At 34.8% G+C, this 12,738-nt stretch overlaps 1 protein-coding gene across 2 annotated transcripts in view; it reads left to right on the top strand.

The window, feature by feature from the left end:
• Positions 1-4,543: 4,543 nt before the first annotated feature.
• The window catches only part of LOC121325655 (ATP-binding cassette sub-family C member 12-like), a 21,867-nt gene continuing 13,672 nt past the window's right edge, over positions 4,544-12,738 (top strand). The window contains exons 1-8 of one of the 2 annotated variants that reach the window (XM_041268494.1): positions 4,544-4,618; positions 5,164-5,263; positions 5,812-5,975; positions 7,084-7,242; positions 7,452-7,599; positions 9,380-9,613; positions 11,463-11,636; positions 11,881-12,028. In XM_041268494.1, the coding sequence (XP_041124428.1) occupies positions 5,186-5,263; positions 5,812-5,975; positions 7,084-7,242; positions 7,452-7,599; positions 9,380-9,613; positions 11,463-11,636; positions 11,881-12,028 (1,105 nt within the window). In that variant the 5' untranslated portion in view covers positions 4,544-4,618; positions 5,164-5,185. The remainder of the gene's footprint in view (positions 4,619-5,163; positions 5,264-5,811; positions 5,976-7,083; positions 7,243-7,451; positions 7,600-9,379; positions 9,614-11,462; positions 11,637-11,880; positions 12,029-12,738) is intronic. The other variant, XM_041268495.1, reaches the window with a different exon arrangement.

The following is a 12,738-nucleotide window of genomic DNA, read 5'->3' on the forward strand; positions in this document are numbered from 1 at the left end:
TGACTTTATTGCATGACACTGACTCTACTTCCATTCGTGCTGAGGGCTGGCTTACTACTGTCGTGGAATCAGTGGCACCATTTTGAGTGTCTTTTTCCTTCTTTTCTTGGCTGTCCTTCGTATGAGTGTGACTACCTGTGCAGTATTGGTGTGTGTGTGTGTGTTCTCTTTCAGCCAACACCTTCACGGAGAACACCATTCCACCTCCGGGGCTCGGCTTGCATGTCTCGTTGAGTGACTCTGCCGGCTGTCATTCATGCAGGTTTGGCAATATGTGTTCTCCCTTTTGCTCTGTTCTTTTTCAAACTAACTGAGCTCTCGTCTGCTGCAGCTTAGGCCTGTGTGTCTCCCCCCGGTGCATGCTGTACGCTGACCAGGTGTGTGACTACATGATGTCAGGGTAGACCCCGCTGCATTCGTTGCCCCCTGGTGATTTGGTACCTTGGTGCACGCTCAGCCCTTGGTACTTTGGTGCACACACACCTGCCGCAGCTTCAGACTGTGCTTGGTGTGGACGGTGCTATGGTGTTATGGTGGAACGACCCTAGGGCAAGCCCTATCAAAACAACGACTGGCCCACTGTATTGTGGACACAGTATCGACTGCTTATAATGAGACCGTCCTAACCCCACCAGGGAGGGAGGCTGCACATTCTACTAGAGGGGTAGCCACATCATGGGCATTCTTTGGAGGTGCCTCATTGACTGACATTTGTACTGCGGCTAGCTGGGCTACTCTGTAAATGTAGTGAATGTAAGCTGGGCATACATTCACCAGGTTCTACTGAATCAATGAATCAATCAATTATTTTCCAGTTTTACAAACTATTACCCTTGTGCCCCCCTTGCAACTATAAGGTTATACAGATTAATTTCACTATAAAAAAAACCTGTTATAATGGAAACCTGTTTTTAAAGATCCCAACAGCAAGAAACTATTTTTTTCAATGCAAATTCGCCCTATTAGAATGATCACATACAGGCTCGACCAGGATACAACGATCTCAGTATTGACTGATGCTGAACTTTCTCCAGTGTCAAGTGTGTTATTCTCTCAGTGAAAACAAAGACCATAGTTGACTAATTCAAAGATGACCTACTGTAGTATGAATCATGCATGGGGTGAGGCGCAATCTATGCTGGATAGTTTTTTTCAAGAGAAAGGACATGTAATTACTGTATTCAGTTTGTAAGTGTACATTCTTTCCTTTTTCATTTCTGTACTGCTATCTCTTAAACATACCACGGGGGGAGGGGGTGGGTGGGGGGGTATAACTTACTGTATATGTGGAAACGGATTTGTTTTGTGTTCTTTTGAAGTTGTTATGTCTGATGAAATGATTGTTTAAAGACGGGCGCTCGGTTGAGACTTGCTGCCGCCTGTCTTGCATGTGTTCTCAGTGCGTTACCACCGTTATTTGTTTACTTTCTGTTTTGTGTTCAATAAATCCTATGCACCTGTGCCGATGTTTCAACTACAACTCCCATGTCTCTCTGTCTTGCAATCCGGTTACCCACACATGTGACACGAGTACCTTCTCACAATACCATTTAAATGTTGATCAATAGAAAGGAATCTTCATGAAAGTGCTATACATTGATGCTCAATTAAAATTTGCTGTTTTGTCATTATTCTGATACAGAAAAATGCCAAACCATATTATAGTGAACATCCTGATATAACGAATATTTCTCCAGGTCCCAGGGGGGTTCATTATAGTGAAGTTAGCCTGTATATGAAATACCAGACCCTCTAGTCTAGTACATTAGAAGCAGGCACAGTGGTAGATGAAGGAACAGTTACTAAACACAGCAATTATTTGAGCAAAAATAACAACAAAAAAAAATAAATGAAAAAGAACACACTGTATAGGAAATAAAACATATGAGAAATGAACTACTGTGAACATGTAGGTGGTATAAAGCATATTTGTGTTTAAACTCTAGTGTTTGATAAAAGTAAATGACTCAGGAGCTGGCTCAGAACAGGTTATCCCTTTTACCTACTATAAAAGGGTACAAAAGGTCACTTCCACTTTGCAACAATAACCGTTCACCTGGTTTCCAGAAAATAATGTTTTCTGTATTATGCAATAAGTAAATATTTGAACAGGTCTTAATATAACAGTCTACACCATTTGCAGGGAATCTAATCACAGTTTACTAATTTACTACTACTATTAAATAACCCTAAATTGGTAGTCTGTATAGTGCCATGAATGAATGCTGTCAGAGTTCCTATGGCAGGGTTGTATTGTCATTGATGTTTAGCTATATGTGATTGAGTGTAATTAGGATATCCACCTAATATTGGTACGACATAATTTGCCTCAAGAACGGTCTGGAGTCAGCTAAGCTTTGTATATGCAAAAGGAGGTGCATTGTTTGTTCTTGCAGTGCCCTCATTGCCATTGTTTTCTGGTGTTTTACTACAAATTTCTATTCTTCTTCCCATAGCATGTTTCCAGCATGCAAATATCTACAACATTCTAATGTGTGCAGATTTGTACTTTGACTGTAGTTTGTGTTGTATGTTTCCAAATGTAGTCTTGTTCAGTAACAAAGTATGCTTAGGTTGTAACAGAAAAATCAATTTGAGCATACCAGAGTAAGTCGAACACAAAACAGCAAACACCAGCAGAAGTAATTGTTTTGCTAATTCAAGTGAAAAATTGAAAGAAAAAAATGTTTGAACAAATATTCTGAAAAAAAATGTTTGAACAAATTACTTGTCAGGCCCATGAATACTGTATTAAAAGAGCTGATGTAGTGTATTGTTGTATACATATAAAAATTGTGCAGCTTAGGTATTAAATCATGAGTCACTTTCAATTCCAGTGAGAGAGAGGTGCTGTCTAATCATTAACAGTGTGTCAAGTGACACAGGTTCAAAACCCATGCTTCATTTTACAGAAGATAAAGGGTGAGTATAAGTAGTTCTCTACTGTAGGTCTCTCACAGAGCCCAAAAAGACTGATTGTAGGGTTTTCTGAAAGATTGTTATTACAGTAATTAAATCTCGGATTGTCACTTCACAATAATTTTTGGCAGCAGGTGTTGATGATTGTCTGCGTCTCAGCTAGAATTTGTATTTCCACAGTTGCACACTAGCATGTATCTTTCTGTAAGTTGTGTTAAAGTCCTCTACAAAACCAAGGCTTGTGCTCTTGTGTCAATTTGAGTATTTACAGTATAATCGTAAATCTCGAAAAACTACTCACTTCTAAATCGTTTGTAGTCATTTTTGTATTACTTTAGTATAAATACATGTTAATTTGGATTCATATGTTGTTTTTTCTGACTTTATGTGAATGAAAAGACACACATTTGCCTGTTTTCCCATTGGAAATAGTGATATTTTGAAATATCACTGTCCTGGTCACAAAAGCAAAGTTTGTGGGGAATAAGAGCCATTTTCTATACTTTTGAGGCATAAGCAATTAGGAAATAACACTTACTACCCAGGAACAAAAATTGTGTTACATAGTGTTATCTGTTGCTTTTGCAGTGTCACCTTCCATTATCTCCTACCACTATCACCATCTTGTAAAGCGCTTTGTGATGGTGGTCCACTATGAAAGGCGCTATATAAAATAAATACTGATTGACTGATACCATGGTTCTGTGTGTACTCCCCCATCCCTGACCTTGGATGCCTCTCTTCAGTGTGCTCATGTGATTCAAGCTACCACCAAGCACATACCTGTCATGTTTCAAACATGAGCCTTCTTATCTACTTGTAAATGCAAACCTATATAGACACAAGTGTTACTTTCCTTTCTGCTTGCATTCATATAAACTTTGAAATGCATATACCACAGTAACTATGGCATGTACAGCAATTATGAAATACAGACAAAAATTAAATATTTACTGTGGAAGTTGTTTCAAATGTAATGGAACTACCAAAGTATATATTTGCTTGTCTGTTGCCACATTCTTATATCTTTTCCATTTGTATTGAATCCTATGTAGGCTCACTTGTACAATTTCTGAAAATATATGGTAGTTCCATTTTAAGTACAAGGATGTAACAAGTTCCATACTATATATACCTTACTGTATTTACTCAAATTTAAATTGCTTCCAAATTCACACCTCCAAACTCGTAATGAAAAAAAAAAAACACAATCATTGATGAATAAAAATGACCTTTTAATTTATTGGTGCCCACATGGACTGTATTACTGTACCAGCTTAGGTCACCAACTGTATTACGAATTAAAAAAAAAAAATGTACAGTATGGTATTTACAGTATTGAATGGCAGTTGTTTGCAGTTTGTAGAAGCTATAAAAAGGGTACATTACCTTTAACCCTTGTTCAGTCAATTTTGTTATCCTTCTTTGTTTGGTTTGATGATTTTCTTAATGTCCTAGTTAAGACAGTTATGTCTTACACAAACAGAGTCACATTATGTGGCCAGATAATAAACCAATAGGTTTGTCCTCTACTGAAAATGAATGAGTACCTCTGTACAAAATAACCTTTGAGACCTAGACTAACATGATATAACACTGTGTCCTTCAACACTACAATCAAACTGAAGATTTATTTAAAGTGCACCAGAAGGATAGAAGCTACCTTTGTTCACTTCCCTTGATGATAGAGTATTTTCAGGTATTTGGTTTTTCTAATGGAATTTCAATACAGAAATGGATATAATGTGCTTATACAGTACACATCTAAACTGCATACTTATTTGGTGTAAAGAGAGTACAGAGGAAAATCTTATACTAGTTGTTATCATTACTGAATATTGACTTTTGAATATTGTACTCTTTCTTTAAGAACCATAGTTTACATGTATTTTGGAATGCAAAGTGTATTTTGAGTTTAATAGCTTAACACACACACACACACACACACACACACACACACACACACACACACACACACACATATATATATATATATATATATATATATATATATATATATATATATATATATATATAGATAGATAGATAGATATCTATAGATCTATAGATATCTATCTAGATATCTATATATATATCTATAAAAAAATTACTCTATTGTTTTATCAATAACACGAACATACTCATACGTGCAATGTTAATTATTATTATTATTATTATTATTATTATTATTATTATTATTATTATTATTAAAATAATTTTGGTTTTTTTTGCAATTGTATGCAGAGACTCATTTTGGGGATTGAAAATGGTTTTTAAAAATAAAAAATATGCTGTTGATCCAGATTATTCCACCTCTGATGGAACTCTTAGTGATGGATCATATGTAAGTATTATTAATAATTCATTTTTAGAATAGTCTAAACAAGCCAATCAGGTGTCACCAGATATCATTCAACTCCCCTGTGAAATTGGTTAGTCGTCTGGTTACGTTAAGCACACGACTCTGTTTATAAACCTGCAACTTTATTTATCTTTTCCACTTTTTGCAATATTTATATTTTTATTCTACTGTACCTATACCACAAAAAAGCAAGATATGTTTTATAATTCAATTCTGTTGTTGGCACCAGCATTTTCGGACTCATCATTTATCAGTTTTGTTTTCTGGGTTGCCGTTGGTTGTTGCAACGCTCAGATTCAATGTTTCACAGACCGAATATGTTTTGTGAGGCATATAAAAAGCAGGTTACTGTAAATGTGCATGTTAAAAAAAAAAAAAAAACATATTGTTTTATAAATAGAATGTTTCAGTATGAAATTATTCATTCATGACTCATATCATTAACATAATTTCCAGATATTACAAAAACAATTAACTACATATGTAATTTATGTAATTTGAAGTATTTTTTCTTTATAATTATTTTTAAGAAAAGCAAGCCAGAAAATTCCCCCTGGTATATGGAAACAACTGGAATAGTGAACCTATCACCTGGTGGTAGTGTAACACCTTTGGATTACACAGAATATGATCATCCCAGAAAGAGATATAATGCTAGTTTGAAACACCTGATCCCTGTCCGTTGCATTACAACGTGAGTAAAAAAGAAAAACAACATTGTACAAAATATACAAAATGTAAAAAATCTATAACATTAATAAAAAGTTAATCAATGTGTTGTCAAAAATCATACATGATGTATGATGTTACCAAAGCTTCGATTAGACGTACTTGCAATTCCCTGCTGTGCACGTTTAAGTGATAACTAAAGGGCACTCAGTGTATTTACAGAATATTCCAAGGGGTAGTGTATGATATGAAAATGTAATGCTCACGCTACCCCATGCAGTATTTTTATATAACCTCTGGTGAGCAATTTTTTCCCAGACTGAGAAGCGAGCGACAGCAAAAATGTGAGGTACAGTTGGAATTCCTTTCAGTTTGACAGCTTGCTGGTGTTAATGAGCATGTGTTTCCCACTTCACACAGCCGTCTATTATGGGAAATTTCAACTGGATCAGCCTATTGAAAAATTGCTCACCAGTCATTATAAAGTGATATCCTCCCAGTGGATGCATTCCAAGACAGCTGTGCTGTGAACTGGAGCCTTTGTGACCTAATGAGAAGCATCCTATAATAACCTGGGAATGAATCTGGGAAGGATTACACTTTCGCCTTTGGCTCGTATTTACTAATGGTGGCCTTGTATAATATTCCCTCGGTAACCAGACCCTGTACTGCTGTATTATTGAGTGAGGATTGTGCCATGAAATGCATATTTCTACATTTATGGCAAATTTGACTGTAAGGTTGTAAACAGCAACCTTGCTCGGTTACAAGAGTAATGTCAGAAAGCAAGCTGCTGAGCTGGTTTGCTTGCTTGCCTGGTGATGAGTCGGCGTTTAAACCACAGAACTTCAAGAAAGTTTTAATTACGCCGAAACCCTCAACCAGCCAACAAAAATATATATTCGGGAATATGATATTATATATATATATATATATATATATATATATATATATATATATATATATATATTATTATTGTAACTTGTATTGTATTGAGTAAACTTGTAATAATTATGGAATTATTTCCATTGAGTCACTGGTTGTGATAATGAGAGTATTACATTTTTGTATGTATATTTTCATATACAAAATAAGTATAAGTTTATACTATACATGTCTTTTTCGTGTTTTAGACCACCCGCTGCCAACCCTATAGATGACGCTGGTTTCTTTTCTCTGGCTATGTTTACATGGATCACTCCCATTTTGTGGAAAGTCTTTAGGCGACAGATTGATGTAGACTCCTTACCTTCTTTATCGCCAGTTGATGGTTCAGATGTTAATGCAAAAAGGTAACAATAAAATATATTGTTTTTCCTATATGTGGGTTTCTTTTTCACACGTTGTATAAAAAAGTTAACAAATTATTCAATATGAAATACAAACGTTGACCTCAACTATGTAATAAAAGTTATTTTCTCAAATTGAAGCTTTCAGTACCTGATACCTTTTATAAGGTATATACAACAGTATACTCTTTGAATGCTGTATATTGATTAAGATTGCAGAGGCTGTGGGATGAGGAGGTTGCTAGGGTTGGACCTGAGAAGGCTTCAATTGAACGTGTGGCTTTTCGTTTTCAGAAGACTCGTATTATCCTGTCTTTTTGTGTCTCCATTTTGTTCACTGCTGCCAGTTTTATAGGACCAGTAAGTACTAGTATATATATATATATATATATATATATATATATATATATATATATATATATATATATATATATATATATATATATATATATGTGTGTGTGTGTGTGTGTGTGTGTGTGTGTGTGTGTGTGTGTGTGTGTGTGTTAGGCTGATCTGATTAACAGATTAATCTGACCGATTAATCATTAAAGAGCTTTGCTTCTAATCTCCACTCCTTCCTAGCACACGCCATCACTGTTTGCAAGCAATGTAAATGGATTCGCCTGGGAAATTCAGTGTAAAACTAGGCACGAAAGTCTCAAATCGAAAATTGCCTACCATCAAACACCAGATATATAGACTGTTATGACAGCAGGGCTGGTTGATAGCAAAAAAGAAAGACAGAATAACTTAATACCATTTAATTTACCAAAATAAAAATAATGTATTATGGTAATATGGATGAGGGAAAAACAATAACTCTTTATTAACAATACTCTAAGCAGTGTCAAACAAAAAATCTGTGTGAACATGTTTTTATTCCATTATGAACCTACACAAAGGTGAAATACATGTAATACGTTTTTGTGTAAAAGAAAAAGATTTTAAAAAAATATATACATTATCTGAAATCAAATGAACTGCATCAAAATCTCATCAATGCATAATTGTATTACTTACTTAAAGTGCAAATGCAATGCAAGTGAAACGTTTCTGTTTTGCGAAACAAATAATACGAATAACCCTAAATGTACTATTTAAGTTCCAGCAATGTCTAAATCAAATTGGCAGATTTTAGCCCAACTGAAGTCAAAGTAGATGCTGTAGTCAGAGGTCAAAGTAACTTTAATTTCTTGCCGGTGTCGTGTTATTTTCAGGTATGTGTTAAAAAGTGGTAGTCAGTACACTGCTCTTGCTCACACATGCCTAAACAACTTCCAATAAGAAAGCAGGGAAGCGCTCATTCAAATCCAGTACGCTATGCTGTTTTTAGTCTTTTACTTCTTTGTAAATTGAATTGATCATATTTTCCAGTCTTTCACATTGTTTTTAATGTAATTTATCATATTTTTTGGCCACTAAGAAAATAGTATGCAAATATTTATCATAAGCAATACATTGATTCTTGTACATTTTGTTTACTTGTGCAACTTTGTGGTGTACTTTTTTTTTCTTTTTAGAGAAATTAATTGTCTGTTTCCAGTTTAAGTTTGCAAAAAAAATAATGTATAATAAATGGTACATGTACCTCTTTTTGACAATAGGGAAACACCCATCAGATTGCAATGGATTGCACTTGTACTAAAGTGTGACAGCATGACTTGCAATCTGGCATTGTATCACTTTCTGACATTTCACTGGTCAAGTGTGGTATGCATACCACATTCTGACGATGTAACACTTACTAACACTACACCGGCTTTATAGTCCAGATCACGGCTTCTCTCAAAGTGAAAAACAACGTCCACAAACTTGAACTTGAAGCTTATCTATAAACTTTCAAGGACTCTGACTCGAGACTCGTAAAGGACTCATTACTCAGACTTGAACTCAAATGAGAGTGACTCGGACTATATTATATATATATATATATATATATATATATATATATATATATATATATATATATATATATATATATATATATATATATATATATGATATTACATGGACAGTAGCTATATTTACACCATAGCCCATGCTATAAATAATGTGGAATGCACTGCAGCCTATACATTATTCTATACAGTATGTATGTTTGACTATTGTCAATATTAATATGTGATTTTATTTATTACAGGGGGTTCTGGTTTTCAGTATTCTTCAGCATGTTGAATCTCTCTCTCCAGACCGCATTCATGGGATTGGCCTCTGTGTTGCACTTTTTGTGTCAGAGTTCAGCAAAGCATTTTTTATTTCTTTGACTTGGGCTATCAACTTTCGAACAGCAGTTAGACTTAAATCTGCTTTCTCTGCCGTGGCTTTCCAGAAGGTGGTGAATCTAAAGGCTTTGGGTAACATCTCTGTTGGAGAGGTACAGTATGCTTTACATTGTTACTTTACATCTATAGCAAATTGCACCTAATTATTACAGTATAGAAATATAAGTATAACCAAAACTATTGTGAGTTATATTTTAAGATTTCATTTTCAAATGTTCACAATTTAATTATAAATGCAGAAATGAAAATTAACTTAATATATTTAATATACTTTAATTGTTGAGAGATGTTAATATCAGCTAATATCAGTGCTTTAAGTATCAGACTAAAGTAAACAGACAAATCTTGAAAAGTAAAATTCAATAAAAATAGCATCTGAGCATTGGCAGAACAGACATTAAAAGCAAATTCAAAGTATTTTTCAGATTTAATCAGAAACCATTACACATAATTAATTTCCCAATTGTATGCACCCTTAAGTTCAATAAAATGTATAGTTACCAAACTTTGTAAGAGGAACGTTTGAACAGAAATGCAAAAACAAATCTCTCAATGAACATTGGTTCTTAATCTGATCCTTCTGAATCCTGTAGAATTAAAGTTGGATGAAAAGCGATGTTCTTTGTCCTTCAAAAGCAAGCCGATTCAGTAGACACGGCTTAGCAGTTTTGAAAAATGTAACATTAAGAAATTTGTCCAAACTTTGCCTTCAAATAGATACAAGATTCTTTTTTCCAGCAATTACTGGCTTTGGTTATATTTTAAGTTGCAATTTTTACTAATGTCTCTAGCAAAGTGTTACAATTACCAAAGCAGTTACCTCAGATATTAAACACAGTTTAAGTTTATTAAGTTTCAAAAACCAAGTTCTTGGTTTAGTTGCATAAATATATTTTCTTTGACATTTTCCAGTCGAAGCTGCTTTCTATTAGAGATTCAGAGCTTCCTAGATGAGGAAGTTTCCTGCAGTGCCGACAAACGTACTTGGTAATTTTTCAAGAGTTAGCGTCCGTAGATATTTTCAGGAAAATCAAAATGCCTTCTTATTACTATATTCTCAAATGATTGGCCAACCGCAAACAGAGATGACCCTGGCAACTCAATCACCTTCAAGGCACGCACAGTTTTTACAAGATGTGATTAGCTTTTAAAACAAACAAATTAACTCTCAAAGGAACATAACTATTGGCAAATATTGTATTATTTATTAAGAACGTTAGTTATGTTTTTCTGAATATATTTCCCGTCTTCACATACTAAATATATGTCAATGCACTATAATCTTGATGCTTTAGCACTTGTCTTTAAAGCTTTGTAGTTTTATTAACGGTAAATTATTTTTTGTTGATAAACCTAAGGGTACTTTTTAAATCCCGTTTACGATGTTTTTAAATATACACGTTCACAATGGCTCCACAGTGGTGCATCCAGTAGAGGCTCCCTGTGTGGAGTGCAGGGTACGCCCTATAGCCTGGAGATCGCTGGTTTAAGTCCAGGTTATGTCATCACCGATCATGGACGGGAGTTCCCAGGGGGCAATGCATAATTGGCCAAGCACCACCCAGGTGGGGAGGTTTCAGATCAGCAGGGTAATCCCCAGTTCACCACGCACCAGCAACTCTTGTGGCTGATAGGGCGCCTGCACGTCTGCTGTAGAAGCCTTAACAACATACAGCTAAAACTACCAATGGGAATGTAAATGTATTAATCTGGATGCACAGAAGTCTTATCTTAAAATGGGTGAGACTAAATCAGTGTGGGTGTATCGTTATGGTAGAGGATAAGATAATGTGAAAAGTGGGTTCTGCCCACTTTTGGGTGGTGCAAGCCTGTCCAAATCCAAATCTGAACCCTGCAAACCCTTTCTAACTGAATACAAAAGGATGATCTTTAGTAACAAAATAATTTGAATAAACACTGGTGTTTTTTTTTGTCTGACAGGTTATCAACATACTTTCCAACGACGGGTATCGACTTTTTGATGCTGCTTTATTTTGCACATTTTCACTTTGCTTGCCAGTGTTGCTAATAGTCTGCATTATTTATGCATGCTATGTTTTTGGATATACTGCACTCATTGGCGTTTTGGTATATCTCATCTTTATCCCTATACAGGTATGTTTTAAACAATTTACTTCAAAACTAATGGAATGATGACCCCCAACCTTCAATGTGTTCTCCTTTTATTAGCATCAGATCTTTTTGTTCTTGGGTAGAAAACCTCAAGTTTATTTTTTATTTTATATAAACAACATGATAGTTTACAAGTTGCTGTTGTTTCCTAGCACTTGGTCTCTTTCTGTACCATACCTTGGATCCAAACCAACTCTCGTTAATTAGCCCTTTCTGTTGTTTTCAGTTGTTGACGGCAAGGCTGACAACTGCGTTCCGAAGGAAAGCAATACCTGTGACAGACACTAGAGTGCGCACAATGAATGAAGTTTTGACTTGCATTAAACTAATCAAAATGTATGCCTGGGAGAGTTCATTTGAGCAGAAAATCACTGGTAAGGAGCATCACATAGTAATCCAGTAGCGGAGAATTGTAAACTACACGCAAACTGCTTTAAACATTGGGAACTTGTGGCTTTAAAAGTAAGCAAACGTAAACGAGATTAATTAGGCTACAAATACACAGTTTTGCTATGCGATTTGCTATAAGCCATCTCCCAGCAAACGGTAAACGTACAGTAACCAGCAACTGATGGCATCTTTTATTCAAATGCATTTAAAAGCTACAGCAACACCCTGCCAATATCTGCAAGTGTGCCCTCCATCATATAAACACACCACACACACAAAAAAAAAAAAAGCTTTGAAACGTCACTACTTCAGGCCGCTGATTGACACACGCATACAGCCCGCCTCTCTTAAAGGGGAATGCACCAAAAGGTTGACTGTTACAACGGCTTCTTTCTGTTTTCATCGCGGAAGCTGAATTTACTTTTTTTTTTTTATATACTCTCGTAGCCTACTTATAATATGTATTTATTTAGCGAGGCGGTTAATTGATCAGGGCGGTTATGTGACCATCGGATATGCGACGTTCCACTGTGTGTGTGTGTGTGTGTGTGTGTATATGTGTATATATATATATATATATATATATATATATATATATATATATATATATATATATATATATATATATATATATATATATATATATATATATATATATATAATATATATATATATATTATTTTATATATATATA

This window comes from Polyodon spathula, chromosome 13 (assembly GCF_017654505.1).
Source record: "Polyodon spathula isolate WHYD16114869_AA chromosome 13, ASM1765450v1, whole genome shotgun sequence".
Classification (NCBI taxonomy): Eukaryota; Metazoa; Chordata; class Actinopteri; order Acipenseriformes; family Polyodontidae; genus Polyodon; species Polyodon spathula.